This window comes from Lynx rufus, unplaced genomic scaffold (assembly GCF_022079265.1).
Source record: "Lynx rufus isolate CCGP_SWC_20201006 ecotype Redwood Valley unplaced genomic scaffold, mLynRuf1.p SCAF_14, whole genome shotgun sequence".
Classification (NCBI taxonomy): domain Eukaryota; kingdom Metazoa; phylum Chordata; class Mammalia; order Carnivora; family Felidae; genus Lynx; species Lynx rufus.
Window position 1 is genome coordinate 20,686,286 of NW_025814828.1, and position 16,792 is coordinate 20,703,077.

General features: G+C 39.9%; 1 protein-coding gene across 2 annotated transcripts in view; it reads left to right on the forward strand.

The window, feature by feature from the left end:
* POLA1 (DNA polymerase alpha 1, catalytic subunit) overlaps nt 1-16,792 on the forward strand; it is a 297,087-nt gene that overhangs the window by 145,079 nt on the left and 135,216 nt on the right. For both annotated transcript variants that reach the window (XM_047076032.1, XM_047076033.1), the window contains 2 exons: nt 3,547-3,725; nt 5,452-5,583. In XM_047076032.1, coding sequence (XP_046931988.1) covers nt 3,547-3,725; nt 5,452-5,583 — 311 coding nt within the window. The remainder of the gene's footprint in view (nt 1-3,546; nt 3,726-5,451; nt 5,584-16,792) is intronic.

A 16,792-nucleotide genomic window follows, 5' to 3' on the forward strand; every position in this document is an offset into this window, starting at 1 on the left:
CTGCGAGTCACGGGATTGAATAAAAGCACACATCATTTCTGCTTGTTGCAGGGAGAACCATGGCTGTTCTTCCCCCAGATAACTCATGAGACCCAAGTAGGTTATTCTTTCCTTTACTCTGAACTGGACCAGACGTCCGAACCTGTCAGAAGCTAGGCTAATAAAAGTGGAAGTTCCTTTTCTCAAATAGAGCATGAAGTTTGTTTCTTTAAGTCACTTGTTCAGTGAAAGCTCTCAGTAGAATAGAGGAGGAATTCGGAAATCAGTTTTGCATCTCTTCCTCAAAGACGAATATGATTACTTAATGTATGGCGAGCAATTTAATATTAATTACACTGTCTATATGACACCTTTGATCATAAAGGTTTTGCTTTAATGTCATTTCTAACAAAAGTGTTGCATTTTGGAGGGACCGTAATTATAAATGCAGTTCCATGTAGCAGCTCTGTTTTGCACATTTTAAAATTCAAAACCTACCTCTAGGTGGCAGCACCAGATACTTTTTTTTTCCTGTTTCACGTCAGCCTTCATGAGTTATGGTATAAGCAGTGAAACTTTTAAGTCTCCTGAAACTTTGAAATAAGTTGCTTGTTGACAATTCTGTGAGGATTTGGAGAAATTAATCCATATGTTGATTAAGTTTGGGGCTTGTTGAAGCCTAGATTTTGACCTTTAAAAGAAAGATTCCAGCAGCAGTGATCCTTATTTTTTAACATGACATGTTTTCATAATAAGATTTAATTTTGCCGTCTCTAATTTGCCTGTTGAACTTAAAGTTGTCCACTCAAGAAAATCACTTTTTTATGACATTTTTATATCCAAGTAACTTTTACAAGGATCATTATACACCTACTATGTTAAGGTAATTACCGTGCCCTCTCCTTTTACATTTTTAAAACATAGCAATGTTCTATGACCGAGAATGCTGAGATGAAGCCCCTTCTCTTGAAAAAAGTCAGCATGGGAATAAATCTGAAGTAATTAGCCATGCCACTTGGCTTTGTTATTGCCACGGGGAGATAAGGAATTGGACATTTAAAGTAGAGATTTCAGGGCGCCTTGGTGGCTCAGGCGGTTGAGCGTCCCACTCTTAGTATCGGCTCAGGTCACTAGCCCAGGTCATGGGATTGAGTCCCGCATCGGGTTCCACGCTGAGCGTGAGCCTGTTTGGGATTCTCTTTCCCTCTGCCACTGTCCCCGACTCGTGCATGCTCTCAATCTCTTTCTAAAATTAAATTAAATTAAGTTAAATTAAATGAAGCCTAGGGAGACCTTTCCCTGCTTCCTTGCTGCAGGTTGGCCGTTTCTGTGCATGTGCAAGACCAGTGTTGTTTCATTCCTTGATTTTTGGATTGTGAAAGAAGCCTGCTGTTGAGAAAACCTGTCTTTATTGTTTGTCCTTTTCCTTTCTTTTTGAATGGTATTGGTCTGAGAAATTGATACATGATGATACCATGAGAGAAAAGGTGAAGTTCCTTTCTCATATTTGTTGATGAAGCAAGAGTTTATGTGAATACATTTGGATTCACAAATAGAGTGTAAGGAATTTACAACAGTTACCATTCAGTTCAGAGAAGAAATGGCCTCATTCCCAGGCATTGTCTTTCATTTTCTCGCTCCTCCTTGTCTTTAAATGGCAAGGTATATCTTCCCTCACTCTTCACTAATTTGCTGTTTTTCTTAGGGGTTAATTTGTAAAATAAAAAATGTATGGTGAGTCTTGGGGCCAAGTGACCTAGGTTACAGTAATTTATGTCACTAACCAAGAATACTTTTCCAAGTGTTCTTTAAATTTTTTAATGTTTATTTATTTTTGAGAGAGAGAGAGAGAGACAGAATGTGAGTGGGGAAGGGGTAGAGAGAGGGAGACACGGAATCCGAAAGCAGGCTCCAGGCTCTGAACTGTCAGCACAGAGCCCGATGCGGGGCTCAAACTCACGAACCGTGAGGTCATGACCTGAGCCAAAGTCGGACACTTAACTGACTGAGACACCCACGTGCCCCTCAAGTTGTTTTTAATGTGTACTCTTGTTTTTATTGTACAATCAGGTTAGGAAATGCTCATTTTGATGAATTCCTACACAGAACAGCTGTTAACTTGCTATGCAGCATGAACATGTGTTCCGTATATTTTTCCAAATACATAATCTTGAGTGAATATTGTCTAGATTAAATGATGTTCATCCACTATTTTAATTTTTCATTCATACGATATTTATTGAGTGATTATCACATGATAGGCACCACTGAAAGGGGTTTGTCCTCCAATGTCTGATTTAAACTTCAAAAGTGCCTGGTCAGTGACACTTCCTCCATTTCATAGGTGAGAAAATCGAGACTCAAAGTCGCCGTCTTACTGTTCTTTGTTCAGCGCCTCTCCACTGTGTCAGTCAGCCTCAAGTGTAGATGGCACTTGAAAACTGACCAAGTAGGATTTAAGATCTTGTCATTGAGTTCTGAATACATCTGTTTGATTATCTACCTATGCAGCAGCTGTTGATAGAGTTAAAACAGTTTTCAGGTATTTTTCAGTATTTCAACTTTTTGCTCAGTGACTTTTATATTTCTTATTTACCTTTGTGCTAAAATAAAGATGATAGCTTTCCTTGAATTTCTAAAAAACCTAGAATTCTTAGGGATTGCTGAAGGGTGATTTCAAGAAAATATTTTAGGATGCAGTGTGTATTAATTATCTTTAAGTGTAAATCCAAATAGTAGATTTTGACAGATATGCTTTGACCAAAGGGAAATTAAATTGGCCTAAAAATGTTTCTTTTCTTTAAATAGTTTGTGGAAACTGGGTAGCATAAACTATACATCAATTGAGTTCTTGTATCATTTTGATTGAAACACGGAAGGTATATTTTGTTTCAAGATTGTTGGGAACGTGTTGGCCTATAGAATGTGTAGATCCATTGTTTTTGCACATATTTTAAATTTCTGAATTCAGAACACCAAAAACCCGTGTCGCGTTTTGTCTCAGATGCTGCTACTGAATTTTAACCACTGAATTAGATTGCACCCTACATGCTGTTAACTACTGAGCCAAGATGGAATCGACCACTGCATTGAAATCAGGGTTAGCACTTGTGTCTGCACTTGAAGGAGTTGTAATAGCATAGAACTTGTTTTCCTTAATGGGATTTTTATTCTCTATTTCAGTCTTAATGGTGATACTTTGATTTTAAGAGATTTTCTTAATAACAGTGCACATTTATTTGAGATTCTCACTGGAACTTTTAAGAAGATAGTAAAACCATCCTATAGAAGTAGTTGCTTCTGAACCCAAACGTCTGGGGGCATATCTGCATTGTGTTAGTGCAGTTTACTTGTTTTATTTAATGAAGTAATCTTTTGTAAAGAGAGAAGTCAGTTGTCCATGTGATGTGAGCCTTTGTCTTGAGTTCACATGGTTGCGTATGTGTGTGCAGGAACTTAAAATCATTCCTTTGTGAGTTTTCTTCTTTGGGGTCTTTTTTGTGTACAGGAATTGAAATAATTGTTCCTTTCTAAGTTTGTTCCTTTTTTTTCTTTTAACCTTAATAGGACTCGACTCCACCCAGTTTAGAGTTCATCATTACCATAAAGATGAGGAGAATGATGCCCTACTTGGTGGCCCAGCACAGCTCACAGATGAGGAGAAATACAGGGACTGTGAAAGATTCAAATGTCCGTGCCCCACGTGTGGGACAGAGAATATTTACGATAGTGTCTTCGATGGTTCGGTTAGTTGTTTCTTTCTGTTTCTTTTTTTCATTTTGTTAACCAACTAGCATAGAGGGCTTTTCTCCCCACTATATATAAATATACGAAAGGCGGGGCGGGAGGGGGAATGTTGCTTTCATGTGCTTAAAGAATTTTACCATCATCTGAATTCTGCCTTCACAACCTCATTTCTGCTTGAGAACTCTTAGTAGAATGTGCTTAAATATTGTTTTTGGCTTCGCTAGAGTACTTGTTTGGCCTTGGTTTTTAAATGGAATCTCTTAAAAATTCTAAAGTATCTTAAAGTATTTTTTATTGTAATTCCTTAATCAGTAACCTGTAATTCCCCATCCCCAGCCCCAATTTATTAAGACTTAGAGCAATATTTGCCTTTATCTTAAATCAAGTTAATGGGAACTAAGTGTTTTTGGAAAATTTTTGTTTATCTTTACACATCCCACTTGCCTCCTTTTTGACAAAGGTACTCTGATTATCTTTTCTGCTGTCTTTGCATGTCAGGCATTGAAAAAGTCACAGGGAGATATTCCTCTCCAGAAGTACTGCCAAAAAATGTATCATTGACCTTGGATCAGAACTTGAAACTTAGCCAATTTACTTGATTCAACTGCAGTGTTATACATGTACTAGCCATGGCAAATGAGTAGGCAGCAGAACTGTGTAAAACCTTGAAACTGAAAGAAAATACATCCTTTATCTAAATTAAAAGTAATTATTTTAAGTTAATTTGGACAAACAGCAGATGTTTTGCATTTTTTTGAATCAAAACAAAGCAGTCTTTGGAAGCAAGTGCAAGGAAGAGGCAGACACAGATCAGCAATACTTGCTAAATCCTTGAGTTTTGCTTCATTACAGCTGTAAATAAGATAGTTAATTGCATGGAGGCTTGACGACTTGCAGATGGGCTAGCTGTGGAAGAGCCGATGTCAAGCTCTAAAATCTCTTCCACCTGGAATTGCTTAGCGTGGCGGGTAGGGTTATGTACCAGATTGGAGCAGGAAACCAAGATGTTTAAGTATCAAGAAGGAAAACACATGCTCCAGAAACCCCAACAGTTTTCCTATATATTATATTTGCTTTGTTTTTGTTTAAAACAAAACAAAACAAGACGTTTTCTGTAACTGCTAATAGTTAATTCTTTCACATTTCTTCTTCTTGCCTTCCGTTCCCCCAAATATTTGTCATTTGAGGGGGTGGTAGAGAGGGAGGATTACAGAAATTTTAGGTGTTCTAAGCTGACAATAAGTGATTGCTTTCCACTGCAGTCCTTAATTTTTAGGCTTTCATCTTAAAATTAAGTTGCCAATGTGAAAGCAAACTAATGTCATTTAGTGCACTTGCCTTCAGGTTTGGGATGAATAAGCACACATTTAAAACTGATCAGTATCTCTAAGAAGAACGTTTATTTCCAATAGTGTGACCTCACTGGCATTTTCAGAGGGAAAATTATTTTATCCGTAAAGTCTATCATTTATTGAACGTACAAAAAAGAGATTTCAGGGTTTTCCCTTCAACTGTGTGCATTCCGTTATCATGGTGGCAAAAAAGCAGGAGGTTCTTGTGACTCGGGATCTTTGAGAGGACAGTAGTTGAGAACATAGGATTAAAAGCTCACCAATAAAATGAATTATGGATATTGTACACCAGGACACGTGTTAGCTTTTAAGCACAAAAAACCCTTCTCTGGCCTTACAGTAACCTTTTGTGTATTTGTTCTGACTTCTGTAGGGAACTGATATAGAACCCAGCTTGTATCGTTGCAGTAACATCGATTGTAAGGCTTCACCTTTGACCTTTATGGTACAGCTGAGCAACAAATTGATCATGGACATTAGACGTTGCATTAAAAAATACTATGAAGTAAGTATCCACAATGAGTTTCTTACATATGCAACTTACTTAGGTTTGGTACTTCTTTTAAAATAAAACAGTGTGATTTTGTATTACTGGTTTTTTTATGAAACTAAAATTTTGAGATGACTTTGCAGAAAAAGTACTTGATTTTCTGTGGAACATTACATTTCTGTCACTAATGAGCAGTATTTAAAAAAAAATTTTTTTTCAACGTTTATTTATTTTTGGGACAGAGAGAGACAGAGCATGAACGGGGGAGGGGCAGAGAGAGAGGGAGACACAGAATCAGAAACAGGTTCCAGGCTCTGAGCCATCAGCCCAGAGCCTGACACGGGGCTCGAACTCCCGGACCGCGAGATCGTGACCTGGCTGAAGTCGGACGCTTAACCGACTGCGCCACCCAGGCGCCCCATGAGCAGTATTTTAAATAATTAATGTTTGCTTTCAGGAAAAATGAGAATATAATCAGGAAGTGTTTTAGTTTATTGTTACCTAAGTAAGACTAAATTAAATGGCCACTCAGATCTTTGGCCAGAAGACAAAAAAATCAGTATTGCCTGTCTTTGGCAAGTAGAATCATAACATCATGTTTGGTTATTTTAATAACTGTCTCCTAGCTAAGACTTCGTGTTTATGTGGTAATCTACACCATTTCATAGCTGTGTTGTCCAAGGAAATCAAAATAAACATATTTTAACTTTAAATGCAATCTGACATTTTAAAGAGAATGGCTAATTTTTATAAACATATCGTAAGAATACTAGAGGAGTGAGCTATCTGCATTAGAAAGGCTTTTTTTTTTTAATTTTTGTTTTTAACATTTCATAGGAATGAGGTTTTTTGGTCACCTAAAAATTTCTGTTACGTGAAAGCTCAGTGTAACTTTATTTAAAGAAGCTACATTGGCAAGGCATTTCCAAAAAATGCTCAGATTCTATTAGGTAAGACCCATGACTTCATCAGTATCATCCTTTACTTTCTACTTGTGTTTGTTAACATATAATACAGCATTTTCTTCTTTAAAATTGAACTCATGAAATGAAAATTGATTATTAGGTCATTAGGATGAAGAGTAGAAACATAGAGTGTAAGTGTTGTAATTTTGGAGTAGAATAATTTGTATTTGTCAAAAATACCCAAGTAGGTTTGTGTGAAGGTATTTTTAAAATAATAATTATGACTACATTTTGGGAAATCTGAAACATTTTAGTGAATAATCCTGTGCCACACTTAATGAACAGTTGGATGGGAATAAAGGTTATCTGTGGGTTCACATTCCTCAGTAGATGAAATGTTCAGCACATGTAATGTTAGGCCTTTATTTAGCATGAAGAGCCAAAATCAAAACTATTCATCTCCTCATTTACAGACCTCGTTGAGCAGAGCATGATTCTTGACTCTAGGGAAGAATTCTGAGCTTTCTGTCCGTGTTTAGTCTATCTAAATCTTTACCATGGAAATGTTAATACTAGAAGAAACTCATCTCTTGCCTCCCCTAAGAAAGGACAATCTGTTTTGACTAAGTTGAGAATATACAGAAAAGGAATCTTCTATATAGTTAGCAACCTGCTCTCACAGAAAGATCGATTTCTAACTGAATTGTATGGCTGGTGGTGGTGGTGGTCGTGGTGGGTATATGAATATTTTCCAAGCTAAATAACTTATATAGGCATCCAGACTTTTAACCCAACGTTTCTGTAGTTTTTGTAGCTTCTGTAGTATTTGCTTTAATTGTCTTGTCTACCAGCCATCTCAACAACAAATAACAGTTTCCCTCTAGTTAAGTGCCCACTTGATTGATTTTTCTAAGGGATGTCTAATTAAAATACCCAAATAATCACTCCCGAAGTTGAAGATTGATACGACTGTCCTCAAAATTAGGAACGTATTTCTCTACTTGCTGATCTTAGTCATATGTAATTGCATGGGAGAGAAAGAAATCCATTTATTCGTTCTTTTTATGGCCCCATGCTGAACTAATGTCTTAAATAGTCTCATGATTAGAGCTTTTATACAGAATGCTCAAACACCTCTAGATTCTACTTCACTGTAGACTGTTCTCTTTTTCCTGTCCCCACACTTAAAGGAACTTGTGCTGATGTAGGGACGTGGTGTTGAGTTTCTTTTGTTATTCTGCCTCACGTGCTACTGATGACAGTTCAGTGTGATATATGGTAGCGATGGCCATCCAGCTGGAGATTAATAACTGTACTGGAGACAAGGATATTGGTAATAAGTACTGAGATAAAGTGACTGTTTTCTGAAGCTAATGACCAAAAAGGTTTCTTCCTGTTTCACAAGCTAAATACTACCACTGCGCATAAAAGTTGTCCATGGACTGAGAACAAGAGTCCATATTGTTTTTCATTTTTGTCTTAGAATCACTGCAGGGGGAGTACAACCTACATTAAGAAAGGAAGCCATCTCCATAGGTGAGGAGCTTTAGGAAGACAGTGGAAGAGTGTGGTACTTGACCAAATGCTACCTGCCCAGGAACATAGTTCTAGGTTATCAAGAAATCAGGTTGTCAGAAACAAAGGGACAGAAGTCAGGGTAACAATATATGCTTCTAAATCGCTTTTCAAAAAAATACATCACATACCCTGTTAGTTTCTGTCATGAATAAATGGTGCTGACCGAATAAATGTGTAACAGACATTCAAAATTCTGCATATCTGAGAATCTATATCATTTAATGTCTTAGTATCGTTTACTTCCGTGGAGAATTTCTCTTCACCACATAGCAGTGATTGTATCCCTCGAACTCTTATTTCCTAGGACATTTACATTTCAGTGTACATTAGAAATCCAAAAAGCGTCAAGTAAGAATATTAAATACATTAATTGCCTAGGAGGAAAACTCTAGTGCTTTATCCCAGGACCTGATGGAAACATTGAAAGACTTGGAGGTATCACAGAAAGCTCTAATTCACAGTTTATTTTGTGCCCTGGTCCTTGTTGGTTCCTCTATACAAAGTTAAAATTGAACTGGTATTTTTTTGAAAATCACAAAAAGCCCATTTAAAGACGATATCTCTGAGCTTTTAAGGATGTTTTTGAAAGACTCAATTTTACAGTGAAAAATTGATATGTGTTTCCTCTCCCCTTAAATTCTGCTCCAGAAGAGCAAATACATACATGCGCGCGTGCGCGCGCGCGCGCACACGCACACGCACATAAAGGGAGAGAAACACTAGCTAATCTAAATTGGGAAATGAAGAGGGCTTTTTTTAAGCATGAAAATTTCATCATCTTGTCAGCTGGCAGAATGCCTGCTGTGTGGATTCACAAAGGCTAAGAATTACACTTTCATGAAATTTTCCTCACTAACTGCCCTGGTTAATTTGAAAGATAACCCACTGTTCGAATTCATTCCTCAGTTGGGCGGTGCAGGTTTTATCTTTGATCTGACAAAGCATTTGTGTTAATCGTTTTGGCCCTCCACTAGACACTCTTGGGATTGTGCTTTTACAATAAATGTGTCTGTGATAGCTCTTTAGTCTATTATACTTACAATAGATCCATAGAACTGGTAATTAATTCTCCACTGCTTTGGAAATGGGAAGAATAGGTGTAGCTCTGTCAAGTGCTGCCGGGAAGTTTGTTTAGCTGGTTCATGTTTGAAGTGTTCTCCTCGGCTGTCCACGAAGTAGCCACCGAAGAGAGTCTGAGATTGAGTTGCGGTCTACCCTGAAGACTTCCTGATAAATGGGAAATCTGACCCCTCTTGCTACCTGGGAAGGGTATAGTGGGTCATTTACTTTCCTCTCAAGTACTGTTAGTTATAATATTCATTGAACCCTTATTTTAATACTTAAAAGAGCCATTTGTTTCTAAAGGTGCATTGTCAACTGAAATCCATTCCTAAATTCTCCCTGATGACTTGCTTATGCAGGTTTTAGAGTTCCGGTGGGACAACACGGATCCCTCACCAGCCTTGTAGCCTTTCTAGCCGCTTGTAAAGGAGCATTACTTACAGCACTTGACCGTGGTTTTTTAATGTAAAGGTGTTGCCGGCCCTCCATCTAGAAAACATAACTTGGAACAACTAGTCACTGCCATGCATATGATGACTGTCAGTTGCTTGGATCAGAAATTGGTGGTTGGATTCCTTAGAAATTTGCTTTTGGTCTTACAGTTTTAGAATCTTCCTAAAGGAAGCTTTCTGAGGACGGGCTGTGCTTTCTTGTGTGGTTCACCTGTGATCTCTGCCACAGCCCCTTGCTCTCAGTAGTATGTATATTTTAGTGGTTAGTAACCAAAGGAACCAATAAAAGGTTACACTTTCATGTGTTTCCTTTAGATTCTTTTCTTACAGTGCTGTCATACTAGAAGAAGGTTTATTGGTAGTATACAAGATTCTCAGGTTAACACAAAATGCCACATCAAATAAAATCATGAGAACATTGACAAAGTTGTTTACTCTGTCTTCCATTTTCTATGTCACCGATTACTCCTGATTTCATTATATGCTGATCTGCAACCTCATAGCTTTACTTTCTTTTCTCCCCAAAGTATCCGGCAAAGAGGCATCAGACCAGAAATATCTTCATCATGGTGCAAAATCACATCGTGCAGGAAAGTACTCCTTGTCCCGATAGCAGTCTTACGCTGACCTCTGCTTCCTCTCGCGCTCCCACTTTTTCCCTGATTTTTTCCCTTTTACTCCTTAGTATATTAATTGTGGCATAAGTCACGTTTAAAAAGTGTCTTTTGGACCTACCTTTTTGAGGAATTCCAACTATAACGTCCAGTGTCAGTTGCCTCATGATGCAGAGACTTTGTTAACCTCACATGTGGAAGCACCTAGTAGAGAAGGGAGTGCGCTCGACCACCGATGCTGAGCGTCGGTGTGGTGGCTGTCGGTGCCTCTGAGAGATGGCACATGTCCGGGAAGTGGAGTGGGATGTTTTGTAGTATGTGAAGAACCCATGGTAAACTGGGTTTTTTTTTTTTCCATCTTTACAAAGAAATAAAAGCCTTTTAGTTTTGGAATGGATAATGCATTTCTTGAAGACCAAATTAATAACAACCACCACAAATAACGTTAAGGGAGACATTGAGTCGGAAGTACCTTTTATTAAAAGTGCAAGGAGAACTTGGTGAAATATTGGTTAAACTATTTTTTCCAGCACAATATGTACTCATTCAGAGTCACAGACGACAGAGTCCATGGTGTCCCACTGTGCTTGACGAAAGCATTTCTTGAGGAATACGCAGAACTTGAGGAATTAATAAATCTGAGAAATGAGAGAGCAAGCAGCCTCCCGCCCTGCCGTGCCCCGCCCCCCTCACCCGTGTAAATCACCAACATGGCTACTCTCATTTCTCTTGCAAATGTGGCAGCGTGTCATGACAGAGCTCTGTTGTGCAGGTGGATCCAAGGGTTGTAGAGCCATGCGGTGATGTTCAGTAACTCTCTCCTGTTCCGCTGCAAATATTTGGTGTTCAATAACCCTCAAAATTTCTCATTTCCTACCTGTGGTGATGCGGGCTGTTAGTTTTTAGGTTAGCGCTTGCAATATGCAGTAGTGTCACAGGTATGTGAGTTCAAATAGTTTAAACTCTCAGCACTACTGGAATTCCTGTTTATTTCCTGGCCTCTGCATTTATATTTAGAACGTTTAAAAAGGATAAATTGGGTTTCTTTTTTGTAAAGACTCTTAACAGCATAATTATAAGTGGTGCAGAAGGCACGCAAGGAAGCAGTACATCTCCACCCCGTTCATTCAGCTTTGCACGCAGCCGAGTCCGTGCTGCCCAGCAGTGCTGGGAGAAGGATCGTTTCTGGAGGAATCCATAAGACGCATCCTAAATCTCATTAAAACAAAACAAAAAAGAACATAATGAGAATTAATGTTTCTTCTTGCTCCCCACCATTTGACAAGCCAAGCATACATTTACACCACGGACACCAATCACATTTTTTAAATGTGGTATTCGAAGCCCCAGGCCCATTGGTGGAGTGTTAGTGTGTTTTTATTAGTGGGTGGCTTATTTTTCTTAGGTATGAATATCAAGCAAGGTGATTTTTGAGTCACGTATAACATGTCGCTACTATGCCATGGTGGGTTCTCACAGAAAAACTAAGAAATGGAATTTGGTGATGGAGTAGAATGTCACTGCAAGCAAATTTATTGTTGTACAAATCTAAGCGAATAATTGGTCTAATATAATCCCCTGAGACATGCCAAAAGCAGCTTACCAGGGTATGAATATCAGCTATTATAAAAGATTTCTCAAAAGCAAATTGGATCAGATAGAGCCTTATATGCCACCCGACTTGTCCCTCATAGAAGAACCATTTACATGTACTCTTTAGTTAGCACAGCACCTCTTTATCTTTGGTTTCATTTCATCTTAATCTTGTGGCGTGGATCCTGTCCGGGAAGGCTCAGAACCAGAGCATGATCTTGAGGAACTCACAGGAGACCCACACCAAATTCTGAGGTGCTCTGACTGCAGGGAACAGTGTTGTGTATCACGGACTGACCCTGAAGCTGCCTGCATGATTTGAGCTCGGACCACAGCTCCTGCCTTGCCCATGCCTTTCCCTACGTTTGCATAGTCTTCCTCCTGAGGTTTTGTTTTTTTTTGTTTTTTTTTGTTTTGGCCCAGGTGGGGGCAGGTACAGCCATGGCCCTTGCCTGTCCTTTCGTTGTGTTCCGCAAGTTTAGCGCGTCATTCTGTCAGTCTTGAGACCATCTGCTGCTAGCCTCACAATAGACTGTGCGGTTTGTACTCAAACACCTAGGTCAGGGTTCCTGTCTAGTCGCTTGCCTGTTGTGTGACTTGGGCTAGTTGCTGAGCTTCTGCAAGGCACAGTTTCATTCTCCTGTGAAGCGATGGTCATGGTACCTGCTGTGTAAGTTCATACAGAGGACTGTCTGGGAGGATGCATTTAAAGTGCTTAGAGAGTGCCTGGAGTGCACATTATTTTTTAATTTATTTTTTAAATTCATTTATTAATTTTGAGAGAGGGAGAGAGACGACGCTAGTAGGGAGGGGCAGAGACAGGTGGAGACAGAGCATCCCAAGTAGGTTCCTGTGGTGCCAGTGCAGAACCTGACGCAGGGCTTGAACCCACAAAACTACGAGATCATGACCTGAGCCGAAACCAAGAGTCGGATGCTTAACTGACTGAGCCCCCAGACACCCCTGGAGTGCGCATTATTAGCGCTTGTTATTCCTTGCTGAGATATGGTGGGTGAACATGGCTCACTTGTGTTCCTGCATATGGTCAGAACCCCCAGAGATTCAGACCTGGGCTGGGGCCTCACCGCCTGTTCAGAGGTGTCCATTAGAAGCTTTTGTCCTCTTGCTGCCTTGCCTCAACCATCCAGTTCAGAATGATTCTACACCACGCTTCTTCTTGGTTCTCCCTGCAGTTGGCCACTGTGGTAATTCGTTTTTCAGTGTTGTTACATAGGATCCTAAAGTGAGCCTTAGGAACGGACACTAATAAAGGCAGCTTGAGGAAGTGTTTAAAAGCAAGGAAAGGACACTAGACCCCGACTTCGGGGCCCAGCACTCGGTATTGTGTTCACCCTGATACGTGCTCAGAAAGATGCTACGAAATGGGTTCATGATATATTCGGAGACATTGGTGCTATCAAGTGATTCTGTAAAGTCACGATACCATCAGGCCCGTGACCGTACTGGGGACCGTCCAGCATTCTGCCCAGTATATATGGTAAGACATCTGTTCACGAATAACCCGGTTGCTCACCATCTTCACTGTAGTCACCCTTCCGGGAGGAGGCCGCACAGGCCCCAGGCATTAGCATTGGCAGGTAGGCCAGGCTGAGAGGCTGACTGGGGTGAGAGTCCAAAAAGCTGATTATAGCCCCCCAGCAAAGGGCTAGCCCGGCAGCTGAAGGGAAGCCTGGGGTTTCAGCAACTTGTGATATGGTTCGCCTCCTCTGAAGGGAAAATTGGAGGTTTTTTGAAATGCTGAGGAAATGCCATAGGAGTTGTCACATATCTGAAAACAAGCAGGTAAAAGCAGCAAACTGCTTGTGCCGAAACAGAATTCCTTTCTTCAGTTTGATTTCTCTAACCTTGTATATTTAGGAAAAACTCCACTTGAGGTCTAACTCCAGTCGTCTAGAGCTCCTGTCTTGTAGTAGAGTAAGAAATTGAACCAGAACAGATTTCACTTAACCTTTCAAAAGTGAGATTTTCACACCGTTGACCTTCTGGACTTCAAGGAGCAAAACAGAACTACGTGTTTTCTGCTGCACATGTAAACGAGAGAGGGAGGAGAGCGCCTCAAACAACGGATGTCTCATGTTTGGTTTTCCTAGAAAGCATATGTTGCAGTTAACATGTGGAAATGGATAGTTAAAGATACAAATATCCGCATCATGCCATCTCGCTTAGCGTTCTGTTGAAAGGAATAACCCTGTAACTGTTCATGAGGGAGTTAATTTAGCTGCCTTTCAGAGACACTAGAGAAAAATTCTCAAAGCCTGGATTCTGAAAACCAATACTAATAAAAATTAGAGCACCAGTGTTGTATTTTATTTTTATATATATTTTTAAATGTTTATTTATTTTTGAGAGTGAGAAAGAGTGTGAGCAGGGGAGGAGCGGAGAGAGAGGGAGACACAGAATCTGAAGCAGGCTCCAGGCCCTGAGCTGTCAGCACCAGAGCCCGACGCGTGGCTCAAACTCATGAACTGGGATTTCATGACCTGAGCCGAAGTCAGGTGCTCAAGCAACTGAGCCACCCAGGCGCCCCTACTGTTGAGTTGTTTTTTTTTTTTTTTCAACGTTTTTTTATTTATTTTTGGGACAGAGAGAGACAGAGCATGAACGGGGGAGGGGCAGAGAGAGGGAAACACAGAATCGGAAACAGGCTCCAGGCTCTGAGCCATCAGCCCAGAGCCCGACGCGGGGCTCGAACTCACGGACCGCGAGATCGTGACCTGGCTGAAGTCGGACGCTTAACCGACTGCGCCACCCAGGCGCCCCCCTACTGTTGAGTTTTTAAAAACACCAGCTTAAAGAGTCACGTAGGGGCGTCTGGGTGGCTCAATCAGTTAAGCATCTGACTTAAGCGACAGGTCATGATCTCACATTTCATGAAGTCGAGCCCCGCGTCAGGCTCTGTGCTGATGGCTCAGAGCCTGGAGCCTGGTTTGAATTCTGTGTCTGCTTCTCTCTCTGCTCCTCCCCTGCTCACATTGTGTGTGTCTCTCTCTCACAAATATAAATAAACCTTAAAAAAAAAATTTTTTTTTTAATGAAGAAAGGGGTGCCTGGGTGGCTCAGTGGGTTAAGCGTCCGACTTTGGCTCAGGTCATGATCTCACGGTTTGTGGGTTCCAGCCCCACGTCGGGCTCTGTGCTGACAGCTTGGAGCCTGGAGCCTGCTTCGGATTCTGTGTCTCCTTCTCTCTCTGTCCCTCCCCCACGTGTGCTCTGTTTCTGTCTGTCAAAAATAAAAAATGTAAAATAAAAAAAAAATTTTTTTTAATAAATAAAAACAAAAAAAGAGTGTCATGTAAAATATGTGTGTATGTGTGTGCATGCACATGCTTAGATTTCTAGAAGGATGTTTCCCATATGTCAAAAGTCATGTCTGAATGGCGGAAAGTTCAGCTGATTTTTATGTTTTTTATATTTTCTCTTTTTGAAGATTTCACAATAAGCGTGTATTGTTTTCATTAGAACAATGAAGCTGCTGGGGCGCCTGGGAGACTCCGTCGGTTAAGCAAGCATCTGGCTCTTGGTTTTAGGTCAGGTCATGATCTCATGGGTTTGTGAGTTCAAACCCTGAGATGAGCTCTGTGCTGACAGTTCAGAGCCTGCTTGGAATTCTCTTTCGCTCCCTCTCTCTCTCTGCCCCTCCCCCACTCGCTTGTGTGCTCTCCCTCTAAATAAATAAATAAATAAATATTTTTTAAAAAAGAACAATGAAGCTGCTTAAAGGAGAAAAGAAAAATGAAGCAATGAATTTTAATATAGTCCTTATTAGTAAACGAAATGGAACAGACTCCAGTCCTATTTGAGAATCAAGTACTTGCATCTTAGAAATCTTGATGTTGCCCCAGCCATTTAAAAACCCTAAATATTTTTATGAAAACCAAGGGAACATTTTAAGAAAAATAGGACATTCTGAAAATGCTGTGTTTGGAATTTTTCATCATGGCATTTTTTTTTTCTGAAGTTTTATTTTTAAGTAATCTTCACATCCATTGTGGGGGCTTGAATTTACAACTCTGAGATGAAGAGTTGCATGCTCCTCTGATTGAGCCAGCCAGGCATCCCCATTTCTTTTTTATTATATACTTGTCTCTGTATTAAGCAGAGACAGTGGATCTTAGTCTTGATTGTTCATTAGAATCACCCGAGTACATTTTAAAACAAGTACCTGATGGCTTAGTACACCTTGGAACATTAGATTTGAATTTCTGAGCGTGGGCAAGGACTTTGGTGTTTTTAGAAGTTCCCTTGTGTGATTACTAAACTTTCAAAAAAACAAATGTTGGTAAATTCTAATGTAATACAATAATAACCACTAAGTATTTTAAATGTTGTTTCTGTATATGAAATATCTGATTATTATTACATGTAAGATTTCTCTCTATATATGAAGTTATGAAAAGGTATATGCTTTCACACCTGTATCAAGTTCAACACATTCTTATAGATGAGAAAGGAATTAAATTTCTAAAACAAAATGAGTTCTTATGTGACTGCAAATAATGCTATTAAAGAAAAAAAACCATAGCGTCTTTAATATTTCCACATTTTTCATGGCATATCACTGACATTTGACAAATGGCAGGTACTTAGCATTGCTCAACCTTGTCTCTTCTCTGTTGTGGCTAGGATTGTATAAGCCTAGGCTTAGGAGTATTTATGTGTAGAAATGTCATCTTCCCTGTATCTCTTCTAGGAGACCCTCTGTATAATGATTTCATGACTTCATCCACTCCTGTGTATGCTGAGGAATTAGCTTCTTGACGACAATCTGAAGTGGTTCTATGATATGCAGTCCTGTCACCACCCTCTCAGTCGTGACTGTGACTCACCATAGTCTCTATTTGAGTAGCTTCAGCTTCCCATCTGTATGAGGTGTTCTCAGGCCTAGAACTCCACTAGCAGGGCCCAAAAGTCAAAATGGGGCAGGGGAGGTGTTGGTTAAAGGGTACCTAGTTGTGGTTGCGTAGGGTGAAGCCTAGAGATGTGGTGTGTGGCATGTGGCT